The 22640-nt window shown below is 39.3% G+C and overlaps 1 protein-coding gene across 1 annotated transcript in view; it reads left to right on the top strand.

Annotated features, from left to right (window-relative positions):
- Positions 1-22640, top strand: part of NMT2 (N-myristoyltransferase 2) — a 31588-nt gene that overhangs the window by 3369 nt on the left and 5579 nt on the right. The window contains exons 2-9 of the mRNA XM_063412896.1: positions 5306-5441; positions 9722-9866; positions 14650-14768; positions 14866-14957; positions 15064-15180; positions 15731-15901; positions 17047-17155; positions 20606-20776. Coding sequence (XP_063268966.1) covers positions 5306-5441; positions 9722-9866; positions 14650-14768; positions 14866-14957; positions 15064-15180; positions 15731-15901; positions 17047-17155; positions 20606-20776 — 1060 coding nt within the window. The remainder of the gene's footprint in view (positions 1-5305; positions 5442-9721; positions 9867-14649; positions 14769-14865; positions 14958-15063; positions 15181-15730; positions 15902-17046; positions 17156-20605; positions 20777-22640) is intronic.

Below are 22640 nucleotides of genomic sequence, written 5' to 3'. Positions count from 1 at the left end.
ACTACTTCTTGATTTAAAAAAGAAGCTAATATTTTTAAGGTAGTGGTAGTGCTTGGTTTTAGCAGGTGAGTTTTACATCTTGGAGTACAGATTACGGACTGGAAGGGTGAGGCAGAGGAAACATGCAGATCTGAGGAATACTCTTGGGTTGGGGTTTAAGTTTTACTGCTGTGTTTTCATGCTAAAAACCTTGCATTCTCAAGTATTGAAATGTATACAAATGAAATCTTCATGCAGAGGGATTCTTTGTAATGGCAGTTTGTTAGTAAGTGGAATTTGAAGGGCATAGACTCTTCTGGTCAAGACCTTTCTATGTTGTCTTGGAGTGGTGGTAGTTTTTCACAGCAATGAGAAAGCCCTTTGCACCTAAACCTCCATTTTCTTTATGAACCAAGGACAGCCCTAGTATAAATAATACTGCTTTAAAAATTTTTGAAGTCTTGCCCATATACATGAGACCTGATTTTTGTGATCAAAAAGATCTGTGTAACATCTTCAGAAATGCATCTTTGCAATATCACTTACTCACAGAGAGAGAAGTACTGTGAAGGCAAGAACCCCACACAGGCCTTTGCAGTTTAAAAATAAACATCTGAAGTACATGTTTGGTTTTAAATTTGAGATATTGCTAACTTAAAATTACTAGTCTATGTAACTTAAAACACCTATTGATATGAAAGAAGGTTGTTTCTGCTAAAGCAGAATTTAGCATTCAAAAAGGAAATTAAAATAATAGTGACAATTAGTCAATGAGAAAGATAGTCTCAGACCAAGGGAACCAGAACAGTTTGACCACCTGAACAGGGTAATTGTCATGCTCCTCCTGATTTTTCCATCTTGGCTTTTCATGGATTTGCTCTGAGCCTCATAAATAAGTTTCTCCACCTTTGCCACACTTCTCCCCAAGTGCAGTAAATATTCCCATTTTTCAGTTAAAAAAAACCCAATCCAACCAAAACACCACCACATGCAGGGAGAAGCAAAAGTATTTTTTCCCACGTCGATGCAAAACACCAGATGTGTGTACATAAGTGGAAAGGTATGTGGGTGGGATCATGGGCTTGCATTTGTGACTTACAGACAAAATCATAAAGCTGTGGGCCTAAGTGACTATCTCAGAGTCCTATCCACAGCCTGTTTCTTTGGTAATGTTAAGTCATTTTGGGCAGAATAACATCTTTTGACCCTTCTTCTGCCTCAACTGAATTTTGATTTGTATGTCATTTTTTTGCTGGACTCACCTTTTCCTTATTCATCAGCCTGACAAAATTATTATGGGTGCAGTTAAAAATATAGACTGTGCCTGTTCTTGGATATAGCTGAACCTCACTGTATAGACTTGGCCTCCTGTCAGTAAAGTTCTCCTGGTATAAGTGTGTCTCCGCTAGACTGACACAGTCAAAATCTTCCCCAAGTCTGGCATGGAGTGATTTTCTTTGTGTAATCTGTTGTGGTCTGTGTGGCGGGCTGGGCTGGGGCAGATGCGTTGATGTGATGCATGAAAGGTCGTGTTTCCTGACCTGACAGCTGACATGGCAGCACCCTGAGTTCTGTATTGTTTTTCTGCTTCCCACATGGGACCTGCACTCGGAGTTGTGTCACTTTACAGGTGCTGGGTAGTTTGGAGAAAGATTTCACACGTAAAGGTCAGATTTCATAAAAATGGGAAACTCTTTTTCCTCCTAGCTTCCAAGTGTGAGATATAATTCAACATGTCACCATATAGGTGTATCTGACTAGACAGAGGGGAATTCAGATATTAGCACACAAGAATGTCAGAGAAAAGCTTTTAATAGGAGCTTTTGGTTTCAAGCTGGTTACTTTCGCATATCCTTTGTGCTGTCAAGTCCAGCGGAATTACTCCAAGTTGAGCAACCAAGTTTCTTCCTTCCCAGCCATTCTCACTCTCAGTTTTAGAACCTTTCAGTTCTTTTCAAGACAGAGCATGAGAAGGACAAAAAATCCTGAGATGTTTTGGTTTTGCTTCTGCCCTGATTTGCTTGGTATCTCTGGTTGTAACTTGTGTTGGACAAACCTGTTTACTGCATAGAAGAGTCTGTGTGCTGCCTGCTGCCAAATATCTGAGTTGCAGGCATGCCTGAATAGTAGGATGAGTAGAACTCTATTTAAATCCTCTTTTTACATTGTGTGGACTGTAACAGTAAAAAATAAACTGACCCAAGCAGGAGACAGTGCATAAATAACTGCTTGAAATGATCCCTGGATAACCTTTCAGACAAAGATACTGGTATTTATTTTGCAACAGACAGTGCAAAATATTTAAACCTGAAGGTCATAAACCAAGGACTGGGATTTTGGAAGATTAAAAAGAAAAAATTAAAAACCAAGTAGTGTAGTTTTAAACGCCACATATATTTTATAGCAATTTGCTTCTGTCTTCCTTCTTTCCCAGCTGAAGAATATACGTTTCTATATGAAAAAGATCTTGAATTGGTCAAAATACAAACTATGATTGTCCTGGAAAAAGCATGGTTTGACTGGGGATAACATTAGTAAAGCTTGGCAAAGCTGGTTTTTCTCCATAGCTGCCAAACTTTTTTTTAGTTCAATTGTTCATTATTTCACCAAACTAAATAAAACATTGAGCCTCAGGTAATCCTAGTGAGCAAAATTCCCCTGTGGTGTATGTGACGCCAGATCCTCCTGAAAGACAAGAAGACAAGTGAGCTGCACTGGTGCAGCTCAGGGCTCGAGCCTGCTGGGGGTGTCTGTTCAAGAGCAGTGTTTGCTGAAACTCGGAATAGCCTGATGTTCGGCACACAAGCCCTTGGGACGCAGCTCAGGGACACAGCAGCATCATTTGTTTGCTGTATGTGAGGTGTTTAAGGGAAAGACAAGTTTGTGGACTTGTCTGCAAGTTGGACTGGACTTGGACTGCAAGTTTGCAGAAAGTAAAGAAATACTTCCTTAAATGAATATCAGCAAAGGTGAAATCAGTTTCCCTAGTATTTTTATCTCAGTTTTGCCAGATAAAGGTGGTGAAGTCCTAGGTCTTGTACACACGAGTGAGATTTTATTGTTTATGTGTGAAATTTTACTGTTTTGTATTTATAATCACTTGTCAGGCTTTTGAGTCTGTTCTGCATCTAAATTCTGTACAAAATGAAAGCTTGGTATACAGGCGTTCAGATAGTTTTAGGTTTTATTATTTTAAATGAGTCACCACTGTGCCCAGGTGGCCAAGGAAGCCAGTGGCTTGTATCAGAGTATAGCCAGCAAGACCAGGACAGTGATCATCCCCTTGTACTTGGACTGGTGAAGCCACACCTTGAATCCTGGGTTCAGTTTTGAGCCCTTCACGGGCCTCAGAACTGGTGCAGGAGCATGTCCAGAGTAGGGTGGCAAAGCTGGTGGAGGGGGTGACAAGTCCTGTGAGGAGCGGCTGAGGGAACTGGGGTTGTTTGACCTGGAGAAAAGGAGCTTCAGGGGGGATCTTAATTGCTCTCTACAAGTACCTGAAGGGAAGCCTAAGCCGAGTGAGGGTCGGCCTCTTCTCCCAGGTAACAAATGACAGGACAAGAGAAAGTGGCCTCAACTTGCACCAGGGGAGATTTCGATGGGATGTGATGAAAAATCTTGCCACAGAAGGGGTTGTTGAGTATTGGTAAAGGATTCTCAGGGAAGTGGCTGGGTCACCATCCCTGAGGGTATTGAAAACGTGTAGATGTGGCACTGAGGGATATAGTTTAGTAGTGCACGTGGGTTAATGCTGGGCTCAATGATCTTAAAGGTGTTTTCCAACCTGAGTGCTGTGATTCAATGAAATTGTGATTCGTTGTGGATCATGTAGGTGCATAGTCATTTATTCTGCAATATATGCCCTGTGTCACTTACACAAGTCCATGTTTTGTTTCTGCAGCCTTCTAGTAAATGCTTCAAACTCTCTTATCTCTCCAGTCTGTTTGGTTTGCTCTACTATTGTCCATTGAGTAGCAACTTGGTTCTGTTCTAGGGGCTGCAACATTTACACTTTATTTCTGGGAGCATAACCCAGTGTAACCTTGAATGTTAAGTACTTCTTGAGACTGATCTTTCACTACAGACTATTCTAAAGTACAGTAATGATCTACAAAAAGTAGATTTTGTAAGTAGTAAGTCTTTGCTTAGTTGCACTGTTGGGTTAATTGCAGGCTTTGGGCCTCCCAACTGGAGTGAGGAGGGTGTTTTCTTGACAATATCAGCTGAGACAAGATGTAGATGCTGACTGGTCATCATAATCTTGAAAGTGAGCATGTTACAGCAAGTAATATCTCCCTTGCAAATATGTTGATTGTAATAATTTTAGTTATGCTCTTTTGAGTTTTCTTTTTGTTTGTCCGTATGGTACCTGGATTTTTTTCTCCTCCAAGAGTAAAAGAAACAATTGTTTGTTGCATTGACTCTTTTCTTTTCCAGTGAAAAACACCCAAGCCTTCCAAGCTCTGATATCTGTCTTCAGTTCCATTATGTGCATTGAAGACAATTTAGTGTTAACTGACTCATTGCCTCCATATTTTTGTTCTGTCTGAGAGTTGCCAACACGTCCCACACTTTGCAAATTCTGATCTAATCTTGATTTTGTATCTTGATTATTTGTTAAATAAAAACCTCTTTTGAGAATAACTTACGTTATCAATAGTCAAAATACATCAGAGTCCTCAAGTATAATTTTTACTTTGTTGCTGGGGCTTTTTAATTAAAGTTGACTTCATTGTGCTTATTGTTTTAAAGCACAAATATTTGGTTAGTTTTATGTTGTCTCCTACTGGGATGTCAGCAAGACTTTCATTGTGGCTTAAGTTAGGAACAAAATTTCCTGAAAACAGAATGTTTCATCTGGATTCTTTTCAAATTCAAATGTGTCTCACGGTTGAGCATGAAGGGGAAGGAGTTTTGGGTCACTAATAGTTACTGGGTTTCCAGGGAGGTTACTTTCCTCAGTTCCCATACTTTCTTGTGTTCCTCTAAAATGTTGAATTTGGTCATCTTGTGTTTGTGCTGGGTAATAGACTGGAGAAGAGCACTGGTTTCTGTGTAGTGTCACAATTTGACATGAATATGTTAAAATGCCTGGTTATGTTGGTGTCAGAGTATAAAATAAAGGAGATAGCACTTGCAGTAAGTTTTTTGTCAATGCTCTCAGTCCCCCTCCCCCTTCCTTTCTTTCCTCTGCCTTTTCTTTACATTCAAACTGCTGTTAGATTTTTCATGTCAAAATGCTGCGTTTTCCATATTTAACTTTTTTGAAATTTGGGGCTCGGTGCTATTGATTTTTCTCATTGCACATTCTTTGAATCTCTGGCAGAAGTCCTGGAGGGGATTTGGGAGCGAAGAAGAAGAAAAAGAAGCAGAAGAGAAAAAAGGAGAAACCAAATTCTGGAGGCACCAAATCAGATTCTGCATCTGATTCCCAGGAGATTAAAATTCAACAACCTTCAAAAGTGAGAGCCTGGTTCTGTTTTAATTTGTGCTTGCTTTCTAATTTAATTTTAATTTGTGTGTCGTTCGTTGTAAAAGTGAGTTGTTAGTTCTGCTGCCTTAGTGTGTGAAAATTAAGCAAATGGTTCCTGTCCTGAACAGAGAGAAGCAAGCCAAGACCTGGTGTTTTCAGAGGTGTACTGTGAGAAAGGCAGAGGAGAAGTTCTGTCTTTCTCTTTGAGCAGTTAGAACTTGGGCTAGTGGCAGCCACATTGCACAGAATCATGCTCTACAATAGTAGTGCTTTTAAATGGATTCTGTATTTGATGAATTGCCTTTAGTTTTTAGCCACCATCTAACTTAGCTTAGTGCAGTTTTGGTCACTTGTGCAGCATGAAGCTCTCTCAGCAGCAGCACCAGCAGGAGGGGAGGTGGGCCTGCTGTGCTAACCAGACTGTCTTTAGGGCAAGTGAGCAGCATATATTCGTACATAAAATGTGGTCATCTCAAACATGGAGATACAGGCTCATGAAGAAAATAGTGCTTCTATGGCTTTCACTTTTTTCTAGTCACAAATGCATCAACATTGCCTGGGGGACTATTTTGCCTTCTTTGCTGTGTTGCAGGTCTGTTTTAGACTACTAGTCTGCTTTAGATTTTTTGAAAGCATCTTAGACCGCTGATCTGGATCAGTGTGGAAAAGTATATTTATTTTGTCTGCTACTCAAGTAATACTTCAATTTTGTATTCTTGTGCTATATGGAATTTATTATAGAAAACAGGTGTTTGCTTGCTCCTGGTTGAAAAGAGTATATTTTAGAGGAGAATGACATTGTCTCTAAGAGAATATATGCAAGATCATCAGGCAGAACTCAGTGGGGCACCTGCACTCGTTGAAAATGATTTTGAAAAAGGATTTTGAGGTCACATGAGTTTGTAAAGACATGATGTATCAGTCTGGAGATGAGTAAAGCAGAACAGTGAATCTCCTTGGCTTCTGCCTTCCTTTTATGTGATAGTAGTGACAGTAGACCTTTTGAACACTGGTGTGAGTGTAATCATAGCAAGTAAGTGATTATTAGTATTGTATGCTTACAGTGATCTTGAGGACACTTCACTGCCCATCTCACAGGACTTCCATCTCTCACTATTACAAGTTCCAGTGATGTAGGCTGTCCACACTGGCACAAAGAAAGCTTGCCAGAACTGCAATCATTATTGTAGTCACTAGTGGCCTACACAACCTAGTCACCGAATAATAGATTGGAAGGGACATCTGAAGAGTTTTCGACCAACCTGTTGATTAGAGCAGGTCCAGCTAGATCAGGTTGCTCAGGCCTAGATAATGTTGTTTGGTCTCCAAGGATGGAGACTCCATGATCTTTGTGGGTAACTTACTCCAGTGTTTGACTACAGTTTTTGGTTAAAAAAATAGTAATTCCTTGTAATGAAATGGATTTTGCTGGTTTGTAACTTGTCTCCTTTGTTTCTTGTCCTATCACTGTGTTCCTCTGAAAAGATTTGGCTCAGCTTTCTTTATACCCTCCCATTAGGAGGATAATAAGGTTTCTCCTACTCCCTCAACCTTTTCTTCTAAAGGCCGAACAAACCAAGGTCTCTTATTATCTTCTCCTCGTGTGTGATGTGCTTCAGCCCCCACATTTATCTTGGTGCCCTCCAGAGAACTCACAGCAGTCTTTCAATGTTCTCCTTGTAATGGAGAATCCCAAACTGTAAGGTGTGACCTCAGGGGTGCCAGATAAAGGGGAAGACTTCTTTGCCAGTCTTACTGGTACTGCCTAGTATGCAGCTGTCCTTCGGTGGCCAGCAATCTGCTGCTCATGTCCAGCCCTCTGCCTGCCTGCACCTCCAAGTTCTTTTCTGCAAGCTGCTTCCTAGCCAGTCCATGCTGGCCTCTGCCTTTGCATGGGCTTTTTCTATCCCAGATGGAAGACTTAGCATTGCCTTTGTCAAACTTGATTTCAAGTTTCTGTTTCCAGCTCGTCAGAGTAGCTTCAGATAGCTGCTCTGTGGTTCAGCATATCAACAATTCTAGAAGTTCTTCTAGGTATCATCTGTGCCCGTGCAGAGAAAGTGCTCTTTGTCAAATCCAAATCATTAAACAGTATTGACCCGACTCCCCCTCCTTGCATTCTTGAAAACAGGTGTGACATTTCCTTTTATCCCTTTATAGGAAACTTCCACCAATTGCTATTTTTAACTTAATAGAGGTTAACTGCACTAACATCAGCCAGCTCCCTTAGCTTCCTTACGTGCATTTGGTCTGTTCTCAGGGACCTATGCATGATTAGTTTGCTCAACAGTCCCTAACCTGGTCTCAGACTGCTACAGGGATCTCAAAGGCCTGAGGCCATCAACAAAACTGAGGCAAAAACACCATTTCATACCATTGCACAGCATGGTCATCTTATGCTGGGAAGAGGTATTTGCCCCAAACTGAAATTAAACAGAAGAGATGTTTTTTGTTTTTCTAATTCATGTGAAGTCTGTGTAGGTTTTCCTTGCTTTCTATTAAAGGAAAACAAAAACTGTTGCAAGTAAACTTCTTAGGCTGATCTCTGAATGTTTTGAAATGAAAGGGGATTCCTCCTGATGTCCCTAGCCATGATCTATTTAGTACCTCAACATTACTTACTATTATGCTAGTAAGATCTTTCTTAGGAACCTTTTTTTTTAAGATTTTCTGCTTTTTTAATGTAAAAGGCATATTACAGACTTTAAATAAATATACAGAATAAATTGCAGCGTGACAGCATTTATGTACAATTTCATGATGTACTAATGAGATTTCAGAATTTATCTAGTGGCAGTAGTAGTTTATGGCTCTGTTGTCCTGATCTAGAAATAAAGTAGGCTTTTTAGGCTGGAACAGTGCTGCTCTGAAGTGTGTAAGCATGTTAATTCACAGTTGCTCAGTTGACAGGTGTTCAAGGCACACTTACAGGTGAAATATGCAATACTTAAACATTAGGCATTTTGTTTCATTAATTTAGATAATAAAAGTGTTTATTATAAATAGTAAATGACGGGCTGCTTGAGCTCCAGGCACAAAGTTTTGCTCCTTTTGTGATTGAGTATACCAGAGACTGATCAACCAAATTAAGCTTTACCATCATTATTACATTTATTTTATGGTGGTTTTTCAACACTTGAATCCTAGAAAGAAAGTGAAATATGGAAATAGTAGTCCATTGCTATTCAATAAAAAAACCCAAGAAACAGTCTGGCTTGAAATTTCTGCAGAACTTCTTAAAATTTTCCAGTACATTTGAGACTATTCTTTCAGATGCATTATTGCACTGCAGTCTACAGAAACCTGAGCACAAGCATGCTGTTGATATGCCTCAGAACAGGACTTACCACTAGGAAGATAATAAAACAAAACAAACAGATTTAAAAAGAGAGAGGGAAACATCCCTTTAGATTTAAGAGGCCTGTTACCATTATTCCTCTGTACTGTCCTTTGCAGGAAAAATTCTCATTCCTGTTACATTTACTCAGAGTGATCAAAAGTGAGGGTTTAACAGCTCAATTTAGAAATGCTTAGGTTTATGTTTTTAAAATAACTTTTCTATAAAGATTTTTCAACTTTTAAGTGGAACGTGAGTTTCTTTTATGTTTATGTGCTTCAGTTAAAATTGTCTTTAGTTATCAGTGTTGGCACAGTTGACATTAGCAGCAAAGTGGTTAACTCCTATGTGTATGATGCAGAAAGGTATTAGCTGCTCTAATAATTGCAAGCAAACACAAGGCAATATAACTAAGGTTAAAAAGCAGATATTTGTAGTACATCAGCATGCCTTCAGGTGCTACTGAACCAGAGAGGATATTATTTTATATATAAAAATATATAAAATATTATTTTATATTGTGTATGTAAAATACAACTTCAAACAACTCCACGTGTACCAATGGTACTTCTATTGTTAAATACCTAACCTGACCCTTTTTTTGGTATTTTGTTGTGTTTTACCAGGGGAAGAGGAAATATAAGAAGCATTTATTATTGCAGTACAGTATCCTGCCTTAATGCTGCTGTATTTGTGTTAAAAATGTTGATGTTTCTTGGTTAAATTCAAGTGCTACTGACAACTATTTTGTGAAGTTGCTTGCCTGTTGCCCACCTAACATTTTTCCACCCTCCTGTCTACAAAATCTGTACTGTGATGTAAAGAGTACCTGTAAGAACAGGTAGCAGTAAAAGAAATTAGCATGTTTGTGCAACTATTCACAAAGTAAATGTACTCAATAAGCTTCCTGTTCTGTTTGTCTGTGTGTGCAGAATCCAGCCATTCCAATGCAGAAGCTTCAAGACATCCAGAGAGCAATGGAGCTGCTCTCTGCATGCCAAGGCCCAGCAAAGAATATTGATGAGGCTACCAAACGTAAATACCAGTTTTGGGATACGCAACCTGTACCTAAACTTAGTAAGTTTGACTGGATCTGTGTGAAAGATCTGTCCTATGATCACTAAAGAAATGTTGTGCCAGCTCTGTGGCATGTTCTCTAAAATGGGCATAAAGTTGGACTGTGGTAGGGATCCTTAGTCTTTTGTGTAGTTTATGTGGAATTCTTGATGTTTTCCAGGGAAATTCTTGCCTTCCCCACAGACAATATGCAAGATACAGTGTTAATAAGTCTCATTCTGATGTCCTCTGTAAAAATAGGAAATGCTATTGGAATAGCATTCTTTTGTATATTTTAGGTCTGAAATACTGAACAATAGTACATAGAAGTCTTTTCCACTTTAGGGGAAGTAAGAACTCTTAAGCAGTGACAAAGAGTAAACCTTATTTTTTATTATTAGTAGTATTTGTTTTGTTTGTTTATTTATATTTCGTTAAAATCTTTTTTCAATAGATGGATTTGCCATCACAGAAATAATGACTTTCCTGCCACAGGTTGCAGTTCTCATACAGCTTTAAGTGGATAATGACACTTGTCTGATACACAGACTCTTTCTCTGCTGTGTGTTCATGTTCTCCTCTACAATGTACACTACCTTGACAACATACTTTCTCAGATTCTGTTCTCTGTTCTTGATTCCAAGTGAGATGATGAGGTGATCTCTCCTTGCCTTTAAATTTTTAATGAATTTGACAAGTTACAAATTTTTATACTGATCTGATCCCTGGTAACACAGTTGGTAAATCTTCTCACTGTTGGGGAAAGTAGTTGCTGACTGTATTGTGTTTTCTGCACTGCTTTCTGGATCTTCTTTTTCTGCTTTTATTATCTTCAGGTTAAGCAGTTCTAGCTTTTCTGTGTGAACATACCTTGGGGGCCCCACAAGTAAAAACATTCTCAGCACAGTAGCTGGTGCTGCTCTGTCCTTCAGGTTTCTTTCCACTGCACTGGAGAGTGGCATAGAATAAGCAGAAATAAGGTAGAGTCTGAAGCACAGGAGCACTCTCCTCGCTCTCTCTCCACAGGCAGCATTTCACATTAATCCGTGACTATAGCTTAATCCTCAGCAATCTCATTTCTTCCTGACTTTTCTTGCATGGAGAAGTCCAGAGCAGAGTCCCTAGATACAATATTTTCCCCTGGATTGAATGGAATTGACCTGCTATGGCTTTCCTCTGTACAAACTCTATCCAAATACCTGCATAAAGTAATGGTAGTAGTCATCACCAGCAATCCAGCCTAAGGGGAGAAAGACCCTAGCCAAAATAAGTTGAAGTGTAAATCAAAAAATGCTCTGGCCGTAATCAAGCTTTTCCAGAGCTAGTTCAGGTGTCTGTGCAGTAGTGCCAGGAATTCAGTTCAGGCTAGTCGATGGATCTTACAGCACTTAGAGAGCAGAGTCTGTCACTTGCCGGTCTAAAAAGGCCCATGCAGTGGCTCAGAAAATGGTTTGTTAGTGTTGTTCAGTAGAAATATATTTCATTGAATTTGGTCAGTGAGGTTTTGTCCAACAGTGTCTATGAATTTCTTCCTAACCCCAGAGATTGTTTTAAGCTTTTCTTTATGTGATGAGTGAACAGATTGGGAATTCATGACTAGTTGATATACTTTATGTGTTTAGGTGGATAAAATAATCTGTCAATTCAAGAAAATGTTGTAGGAATCTTTGCATTAAGTTTACTTCAGAGTCTGCTGGCCTTCAAGTTAAAATTATTAGCAATAGGTTCATTAGTTATGCTGAACCTGCCACGTAGTGGCAGTAATATTTGAATTATTGGTACTTTTCAGTGTTTGCTTAAAGATGCTAATAATTATGACCTTTCAAACTGGATGGCAGGCCATAACTATCAGTCAGAATTGTGCATGATTTGGAAAAATTCATACTCAAAGGAACATTTGACTGTTTAGTTTGATGATGCTGATGATACAGTTGAGTGTTTACAGGTAAGAATCGGGGGGAAGGTGAGCAGGTGTGAGTGTGAGTTCTAGATCTCCCAACCAGGATGAAGAGGCAGATGAAATATTCTTTAAACATCTCACAGAAGTCTTATAATTGCTAGCTGTTGTTCTCGTAGGGACTTCATCATACCAAGTGTCTGCTGGAAATGCAGAACAGCTGAGGGCAGACAGTCTAGGAGGTTCTTGGAGTGTGTGGAAGAGAACTTCCTGACAAAGTTGGTGAGTGAGCCAACTAGGAAGGTGCTCTGCTGGACCTGTTGTTTGTGAAAAGTAAGGACTTGTGGGTGATGTCCTGCTTGGAGGCCATCTTGGGCCCAGTCATCACAAAATGATAGAATTTTTGATTCTCAGAGAAGGAGGGGTTCAGCAGAACTGGAGGGAGGACTTTGATGTGTTTAGGAGACTGGTTGACAGAGTCCCTTGGGAGACAGTCCTGAAGGCCAAAGGTGTCCAGAAGGACTGGAAGTGCTTTCAGAAAGAAAACTTTAAGATGCAAGAATCGGCTGTCCCCATGTGCTGAAGGATGAGCCAGTGGGGACGGACACCAGCGTGGCAGGACTTCAGCTCAGACTGTTGTGAATGACTGGTTTGGGCCACATAAAGAATCACCACCAAAGATAATGGCAACAAGCAGGTCTTAATGTACATTTGTGGAAGTGCTGCTTAAGAGAGTTTGATGGCAAGGTTCTCTCTGTTACGTACTACATGGATGATACATAAATACATATGCACACATAGCAAAACAGAATTAGCAGCAATTTAGAATCGTTTACGTGAAAAGTGGGGATGCAGGAGAGTCAGGATGCCAAGAGTACAGGTGCAAAAATATAAGGCTACAAAAGAGTTTAGCAGTACTTAATCATTAATTCAAGATTTATGAAGTGACTCAATAGGATTTGCTACAATTATAAGGGTGACTTAATTATAGGTTCTAGATAACAGCGTTCCTACTAAACTCACACATGCACACAGGCACAAAGTTGTTTACAAGCTTGTGTTCAAAGTGCCTGTTAAAAATTCCCCTTGAGCCCAGTGACATACATTGAGTCCCTTGCATTTCTCAGCAGGCAAGGGTTGAGCCTTGAGGAGCAGAGGGTGCCAGTGTAGACCTCGTCCACGGCAAGTCTTTAGGGTTATCACAGACTTGAGGGTTTGCAAGCTCTGAGAGACATCCCTCTCAGAGGGAGGAGCTGGTGCAGCCCACGGCAGTCCAAGGGCCTGTAAAGGGCCTCACTTAGGACCCCTCTTTGTAGGTTTGCAAGATAGTTGGCTTTAGTCATCAGCAAGTTTCCATCATGGCCATAAGAAAAAAAAAAAAAAAAAAAAAAATATCTCATGCACTAACCATGGTACCATTTCACTTGGGCTACAGTTCAGGTAATTGGTGTTCCAAGGCTGTCAGGGAATAGTTGATTATTAGGGAATAACTGGTTATCCCTTGTTCCCCACCTTGTTCAGGCAAAGGATGATGCTGATACAGTGAGTGTCACTTGCACCTTTACTGTACAGGAGCTCTTGTGACAGTCAAGGGACATTTCACTGCCCAACTGGTTTGGTCAAGGCTTACTGGGAACTCCAGATGATAGAGCAGGCCCAAGGATGGATGGGGAGATGCAGTACCAGAGGGATTCAGGAAAGAAAATGGGAGTTTATGGCTATTGAAGGAGAGGCAGGCAGCTCATGAGGACCACAAGCAAGGATGCTGAGGTTATGCAGGGAGAAAATCAGAAGGTCCAAAGCCCTTACAGTGTAGTCTGACCTAAAGGACAATGCCACAAGAAAGACACTGAAGTGCTGGACTGAGTTCAGAGAAGAGCAACAAACCTGGTAAGGGGTCTGGGAGCACAAGTCTGATGAGGAGTGGCTGAAGGAGCTGGGGTTGTTTAGCCTGGAGAAAAGAAAGCTCATGGGAGACTTTATCAACTCTCTACAGCTACCTGAAATGAGGTTGTGGCCAGGTGGGAGTCAGCCTCTTCTCAGCTAACAAGTGAAAGGACAAGGAGAAATGACCTCAAGGAGAGCTGTGTCAGGGGAGATTTAGGTGCGATGTTAGGAAAAATCTGTTCACTGAAGGATGAAAGAGGCTCCCCAGGGAAGTAGTGGGGTCACCATCCCTGCAGGTATTGAAAAGATATGATGTCTAGGAACGTGATTTAGTGGTGGGCTTGGCAGTGTAAGGTTAGTGATTGGACTGATCTTAAAGGTCTTTTCCAATGTTAATGATACTATGATTTAGTAGGTGCTGCTCCTTAGAAGAGGAACAGCTGCAGTTTATAAGTGTATACTGAGGACTGGAGCTGTAAAGTAAGGGAGAAGAAGAAAACATACCTTCAAGTAGGATTTTAGGAACACATTTCACATACTACTAGTATCTCTTAAATGGCCTGGCTTTGCTATGTCACTGCTCCTGAGTAATCAATCCTGTTGAGTTCAGGTCTGTTTGTCGGTGATGAACAGGATCTAAGCCATAGCCTGTTAGCTGTGAGCACATGTTCTCATGATGAGGCTGTGGATCTCTATGGCTGCTAAATGCTCTCCATGTGCTAAGTTGTTGTCTCTTGTGTTATGAAATGCAAGGTATCAGCTGAGATAGAGTGGTTCTTTGCATATCTATAAATACTATGATGAGACAGTCATTAGTCTGAATGTGGTCCATCAGAATGAGAAGTAGTGTAAACTAAGAATACTATTTTCTTCAGGATTTTTAAAAGCTTCTTGTTCCATTCACATAATTATGAGGAAATACATGATGCATATTAACTGCAGTTTACAGAATTTTCAGGAAAGCTAGCAATGTAACAGATTTTTAGTTTGTTTTTTTTTTTCCTCCTCCTCCCTCAAAAGATGAAGTTATAACTTCACATGGTGCAATTGAACCAGATAAGGACAATGTCCGCCTAGAGCCATATTCTTTGCCACAAGGTTTTATGTGGGACACATTGGATCTTAGCAATGCTGAAGTTGTAAGTAGAACAATTTTTATATGTATCTAAAATAATTCAAGTTTTTTTCTGATTGATATGTGGATAAGTGTTTGGATTTTTTTGTGTGTGTTTTCAGCTGAAGGAGTTATACACACTATTAAATGAGAATTACGTAGAAGATGATGATAATATGTTTAGGTTTGATTATTCACCTGAATTTCTTCTGTGGTGAGTAGCAAGTTCCACATTCTGTTCTGGCTGAAGTTTAATGAAGAGTGTTTTTATTACATCTTCTTAGGCAGTAATTTGTAATTATTTCTGTCATCAATTCTAGGGCATTACGTCCTCCGGGCTGGTTACCTCAGTGGCACTGTGGGGTTAGAGTGTCTTCAAACAAAAAACTGGTAGGATTCATAAGTGCCATCCCTGCAAATATTCGTATTTATGACAGGTAAAATGCTCCAGTACTTTTGTGTTTGTAAAAGAATAATGCCAAAAAACAAACCTTAAACTGGTATCCATTGCTATAGAGAACTTAAAAAGAGAGAACATTGGTGAAGAGCATCAGTATTTATTTAAGGAATTTTCTTAGTGACAGATGATACAGATAATGCCATACAATTTTCTGACCCTGCTGAAAAGCATTTCTAGTTGATTAGCTGGACTTCTTGGCCAAGTCTTCATACGCTGACAAACATGAAGCATTGTGACACCACATAGCATTGCTTGGATGCTATACTGCACCCTAAAGTAAAGCAGTAAGCTAAGTCTTGATAGAGCTGTAGGACTATTGCAAACCCCTTAGAGATAGCTTGCATATTGCACAGTTTGTCATTGCAGTCACAGTGTCATAGATTAGCGTTCACTGCAGATGTACTTTGTCACAGGCAAGTTTATTTTACTTCAATATCTTCGGTCACAGTATGGAAAACTGTAATTATAAAAATGGAAACATGCAGTGTGTAACTCTTTAATTTTTCCACTATTTAATGTCCTTTTAGTGTGAAGAAAATGGTAGAAATCAATTTCCTATGTGTCCATAAGAAACTCAGATCTAAACGGGTGGCGCCTGTACTGATTCGGGAAATAACCAGAAGAGTAAACTTGGAAGGAATTTTTCAGGCTGTTTACACTGCTGGAGTGGTACTTCCCAAACCTGTGGCCACTTGCAGGTAACCTAGGTGATGTTCTTAATCATATTGGTTCCTAAAACAGTTATTTTTAAGAAAATTTAATGTAATTGTCTAAAAACAGTAAAAGCGTAAAATTAAAAGGTTTTAAATGTTGTGGCTTTGACTAACCTGAAGGCCTGAGTGTTTGTCAGTGTTGCTTTCTTTTGGTGTTGGGACTTTTTTCCCCCCTTCCCTCCCAGTGCCTTGGATAAAACAGCTTCTCTCACTAAAATTTAATTTGTGGTTTGTTTAGCATACTTTAAATAGACTAACAGATGTTTCTGTTGACCTTCTGGTGGCAGCTATGCTACCAATGACAACATTGTATACCTGTGTTTTTCTAGCACCCTGTGTCCCTGATGGGACCCTTCCCTGTTAACCTGGTTGCTTGCCAGAGATGGCAGAGCATTTCTGGTAATTGTATGATTTGCTTTTTGTGAAATACTTTCATTTTCCCTGGAGAAAGGAGAACTTTATTGGCATTGGATAATGCCAGTAATACAGGAACACTACCACGTAGGAAGAGTTACAGTCAAATATAATTTCATTTGCTTGGAATGGATTTTAGTTCTACTAGGGAGAGTTCAGTTCTTGCACTTTTAGTCTGGCTGTTTAGACTTCTGGAGGACAGAGTACCTTTTGATTTGAAATTGGTTTTTACCTATCAACTGCAAAGTAAGTTTCTGTAAGGAATGATGGGGAGGAAAATGCTATGCTGTGTTAGAATAACCAGAGATGCTCTGTTGCACAATGACCTCCCAGGAAGGGGAGAGTCCTTCCAAAAAAATGCTTAGACATGAGCAGAGGTCCTGTCTGCACAAGAAAATAAATGTTACTATGTATGTATTGTGAGTTTTTCAGGGCTTTGACAAATGCTAAAATGTTTAGCCCTGTGCTTATTCATTCTGTAGCAAAAAGCAATTGCTTAGAATGAAAATACTGTGATAGCAGGCTTGTTTAAAACCTATTGCTTGGATATAGCTTTTCCTTAATTTTTTTTTTTTGTTTATCAGCCTTCTGACAGACGTAGTACAGGCTTGCTTAGAAACAAATTTGGAGAGTAGAAAAGAAGCAAGCAAGAAAGCAGGGCAATGATGCTGACACTTAAAATACTATTTAAATTCATTATTTCGTTGTATTTACAGGTATTGGCATCGATCACTAAATCCCAGAAAATTGGTGGAGGTGAAATTTTCACATTTGAGTAGAAACATGACTCTACAAAGAACAATGAAGCTCTACAGACTTCCTGATGTAAGCAGTATGACTTCTAGAGAATCCCCACAGTTATTGTGAGGCCCAAAATAACCTTCCATCTGTCTCTGACAGCACAGGCTTTTCTGTGTAAAGGCAGTGCGTGCAGGACATAAAAAAAAATAATCTCTGACTGATGAAAAAGACCTTAAGGGCTATACTAAACAGAAGAGCCTGTTGCTGGAAATCTGGATCTCTATGGAGAGAATACAAATTTTGACCTAAAATCCTTAAACAAAGGAAAAAAAGCCCAGAAATCTTGACTTCACAAACATTTGGGATTGAGTTGAAGATACGTAAGACTATTCTCGGTATGTTTAATCTGATAAGAGATTACTGAAACAGAAAATCAACAGTTCATGTCTTAAAATTCTCAGAGAAGTCCATCAGCAACTTGGCTGAATACAGTTGTATTGTTTTGATTCCACTCTAATTCACATTTTTTTCTATACTGTCAGAGTGTGTTGTTCTTCTGCATTGAGCAGGCTCAGTAAAAGCCACTTGAGTATGTAGTGCACTGTTAGTTTGCATGGTCTAGAAGAACAAGTGTTCTGGCATACCTAGGCTAGTTAAAAATACTTTTTTTCTCATGTTTGCAGCTGAGAGTTAAGTTTGCAAAAAGCCTTAGGGTCCACTTCCATGACGGGGCAAGTCACTCTAAATACGACATACTTTTAAAAAAAATCTCATAGCTGTAATTAATAGCCTGTAGAATTTAGTGTGAGCTTTATGGCTGAAAACAATTTATTTGCTTGTAAAAGCTACCTTTTTTGAAGGGATTGCAGAGTATTCCTTACCTGTATCTTATCAGTAAATGTCTCTTTATGTAAACAAACCCTTTCTTTTGGTTATAAACAATACTTTTTTCTTCACTCCCTCACGCTTTATAATGATTTATCTGATTTGGGAGGATTGTGTCTGTTGCTATATTTAACTTGATGCTGCAGATTCTCTTTCTGCTCAGAGATTTGAGCAGTAGGCTGAGCAGCCCTTGGAATAAAGCACATGCCATGCCCTGATCTGTATTCCTGCTGCTGTCAGAGCCTCGTTTCCTGCTCTGCCTGGTGCCACCTGTGCCTGCACTTGCAGCTTCTCCCTTGCGTGCAGGGCAGCAGTTTGCAGAGCTTAGGAATTAATAACCAAATTAATTGGGTTTTAATCTTGGACAGCTAATTATAGCTTCCATCAAATCTCGAAGACATTTTTAACAGTCTGAAGTGTGCAATATACAATTTCAAGTATAGGTTTTGGTAGCAACTCTAGTAACATTGCTTATGGAAGCAACTCAGGAAGTCAATCCTCAGTGTAAGGATCTTACTAGTAGTACCAAAGGTGTAACTACAGAGAATCATTAGAAATAGGAGTTGTATCCTGATCATTTTCTTTTATCATAAAACAGAGTTTCAGCAGAGAAATGAATTATGAAAAATAAGTAATGTATCATATCTCATCCATAAAATATAGCAAAGGCAAACACACACTGTACATAGAAGTGCAAATAGTAAATAGGTGCTTTTAAAATCAGCTTTGAAAGCTAAGTGATGTAGGAGTCCATATACCTCAGTTATTTTTAGGTTGGATTCGGGAGCTTCTCAGTGGAAAATAAAGATTTAATCTTTGTTCTGATGTTTTCTCTTTAGATCTTGTGCTTTGGGTTTATTTGGAAGCCTTCTCATTTTTCCTGAGAAAGGGATTAAGTGCTGTTAAGGCTCTTTTTCCTCAGTTTCAGGCTGTTATAAACACTACTGTCAAACAAATTTGTCCATTCAGGCCATACTATCCTGTTCCTCAGCACCAAACATTGTTTGTTGCATTTTAACCTCTTTTCTTAGTGCCCTTGGAATATCATTGCCACTAGGCGCTCATCTCCCTTTAAGATAATTAATCATTCCTAATCACTTGAACAGCCTGAATTAAAAAGGTTTTCAGGTGTAATAAATACCGTAATTAATAAATATTGCCTAAAAGCTGTGCATGTACCTATAGATTAAAAAAAATAAAAGTGTTTAATCTCTTGAGCAAGGAGTTTTCTGGAAGAAGTAAAATTTGTGTTTAGAGTTAGGACGGGAGTATGTTTGTCCCTGTTGTCTTTTCCTGACCATCTGAGATCCTGATGCTGGACAGTCGATGATTACATGCCCAGTCCAGCAGAGAAATTTTAGCACAGTTCTGTACACTTCCCCTCACCTCTGGGATTGCAAATAGTCACTTACTGGTGGCCATTCTGAGCATTACTGGGGGAAAAAGATCTTCCAGCCCAGCTGCTTTTCCTCCATCCTTCCTGTATGTTAAGTGTACACCCTTCTGGAATAAGGGCATTTAAAAATACAGATGATGTGCTGTTGTGGAGTCAAACCATAGTCCCAGGCTGCATTGAAAAGCAGGAAGACTGAAATGTAATACACATCTGCTGTGGCAAAATGTGCCTTGATTTCTCAACTGGCTGCTGACTCCCAGAGTGCAGGAATAAACACCTCCCCCAGAATAATGCCTTTTGGGCAAAGCATAATCAGCTACACTAATTTCAAGCTTCCAGTAATCAAGTCTCTACCTGGCTGCTCTTGCAATCGACTTTGCTATGATTAATGTGGTACGTGCCCAAGTATGCAGCTCAGACAGATGAGGCACGATAAATGAGCACTGAAGAAAGCAAGCATTAGCCTCCCCAAAAGGAAATATCCAGGAAGGCTGGCAAAAGATGGGAAGAAAACTTGAATCACTTTTGCTTGTTTAAACAATAATTGCATAGTACAAGAAAGTATTTTTTTCCTTTTCTGATGTTTAAAGTCAGAAAAATAACTTCATAAAAATAGGTTTTTAATTTCAGGCAGCTGTAAGTTATGAGAAGCTTTCTGGTTAACAGAATAGCAGTTGTGCCTGTATAGAAGATTGTTAGCAGGGAAGTTTTCAAGTGCTAAAAACAAGTAGAATCTTGTTTGTTAAATAGTTTCTATTTAAACTTAATCAGCTGACATTGGTATCAGTTTGACTGTAATTTCCATAAGTTTTCCATATTCCATAAGAATTACCTGTGTTCTTGTCTTAAGATAACTTCTGATATGCAAGTTTCTTTGTTTGTTTCTTGGGCCCCAGGTAGTTTAGAAGAAGATAAGAAGTAGATTGACCTAAAAAAAAATAAAAAACCAACAAACTGCACAGAGTGTAGGCAGCTGGTGATGGTGTGTCTTTCTCTGGAGAAATGAAGCTGTTTCAATAATGAAGTAAAAAGATTGAAGTGCCCCAGACTGTCTCAATAATTAGAAGAGAGGGAATTCTGATTGAAAGCCTTTTGTAAAATAGCATAATGAATTAGGTGGCTGGGATAAAGTAGGCTAATAATGAATGCATTATAGCAAGTGGAGTGACTCTGCAACCTACTTTCAGCCTTTGCTGTATTTGCAGTTTTCCTTTCAACATCTTAACATTTCTTTTTTGTATTTTTACACTAAGGCCACAAAGACTTCAGGTTTGAGACCAATGGAACAAAAAGATACTAAAGCAGTACAAGAATTAATCAATACTTACTTGAAACAGTTTAATCTTGCTCCTGTGATGGATGAGGAAGAGGTGGCCCACTGGTTCCTGCCTCGGGATCATATTATTGACACTTACGTTGTAGAGGTAAGATATGCACTAACATATATGAATGTGTGTGTGACTGCCACTGACAGCAGTTCATATCAGCATCAAGTTTTTGAAATGCAGTATGAAATATGTGTGTTATAGGTAGAATTTGATACCATGAGTACAAACTTCATTCTTTGTTTTACTTTCTGTTAATAAGAATTGCCTGTGATAAACTGCAGTGCTCTTATAGTAGAATATCTTAAAGAAGTATTCTGAAATATTAAAATATCACTATCTTGACAAGGACCTTACATATTTTAAGATCAACTGCATTTCTTGATACTTTTTTTACATAGATATGACATGATACTAAGCAGTGGTCTTCAAAATTCCTTTTCTAGAAAAAGGAAAAACGGTGCTGTGAGATAAGGATTTGGTTTGAATTGACTATCATTCTCTCAGGTGTACACATATCTGCCATACACCATTACAAAATTCTTTTTTAAAAGAACTGATTTTAGAGCCATAACTCCCTGCTTGGGGGAATTATGTTTTTTGATGGTTGGCTTCAGTAAAGTGTGTTTTTTCCAGTAAAAGAATGTGTATATATGTGCATGAATTTGCATATATATATATATATATATACACACACACACATATATATATATATATATACACACATATCTACCAGCCCCACCCTCCAAAGAGTTGGCCATAATGCCTCCCTCAAAATAAAGAGTGCAGAAATAGATTAGCATTTGGATTGGAAATCTGCCAGATGTGTTTGGAGTAGGTGCACTAAAGCTGTGGAAAGATACATGCTGCCCTTTGAGTCCATACAAAATCAGTTGTAGACAGCATATTTAGACAGTGTTGATGCCTTGGGAAGGCTGACCTGAAACAGAGACTGGACAGAGCTAGAGAGTAAAGTAGGTATTTTTTGAAAGGCCTCTAGGATCCACCTTGGGCAGGACAGGAGCCTGACCAGGGCTACACCCAAGGCAGATTTACAATGGTTACACAATGGCTGACCAGTCACGAGATCTTACACTTTTATAAGTTTTTAGTTCATTTGCATATTGGGGTTTAATTGTCCAATTACAGCTTCAGGCTGTGAGGTCTCTTCCTTCTTGTTCTTCCCCTCAGTCCACCGTTGTTTGTGCTTTTGGGCCTGGAAGTTGTCCTTGATCTTCAGCAGGAAAAGGATTTGTTTTGTCTACCCACTCTGTGGAGAGAGCTTACTGGCACTTAAAATGAGGCTCAGAACCACACTCCTAGGCAGCACAGAATCTGAAAAACATGAAAGCTAAAATGTAAGGCATCAGTGTAAGCACTTTGCTTAAAGTGATAACATTATTTAAAAATGATCAGCACTAACATCTGTAAACCTTCTCCTCATAGAAGCCCTAGGTTGTGAAGCTCAGTGTTCCCACACTGTAACCTGAATTTGTGCAGGAGCCTCATCTGACTTAGGAGGCCTAGAGCTGCTGGAGATGAGTGGTCCTGCCCATCAGTTTTTATTGTCCAAGCTTAGCTTTCTGCTTGCTTTGTAGTGGGTCTAGTGCTCATTGGACTTTTCCATGGTCTAATTTAATAGTCCCACATTCTTTCTCCATTCCCTCTTCTCCCTGACCTCTGCCCTGCTCCCTGAGCTGATGCCTTGTGCTTTGTGAGTTGAAGCCTACAGGAGAGTTCACAAGCACCAGGATAAGCATGAATGTGACATTAACAGTGCCATGTTAACTACACAGCAGAGTCTTCACTTACTTGTTTTATGCTGTCTCTTGGACTAGTTTTTTACTATACAAAATGGAGATTTGTTAGTGCTTAAAATCTTTTTAAGACCTGTGTGACCTGGAGAAGCTACTGTCAGACTTTTAAGTCATCTTTGTAATGTGCAGATCTAAAACCTTAAAAT

This window comes from Prinia subflava, chromosome 1, assembly GCF_021018805.1.
Source record: "Prinia subflava isolate CZ2003 ecotype Zambia chromosome 1, Cam_Psub_1.2, whole genome shotgun sequence".
Lineage (NCBI taxonomy): Eukaryota > Metazoa > Chordata > Aves > Passeriformes > Cisticolidae > Prinia > Prinia subflava.
This window is presented reverse-complemented; position numbering and strand designations above follow the sequence as displayed.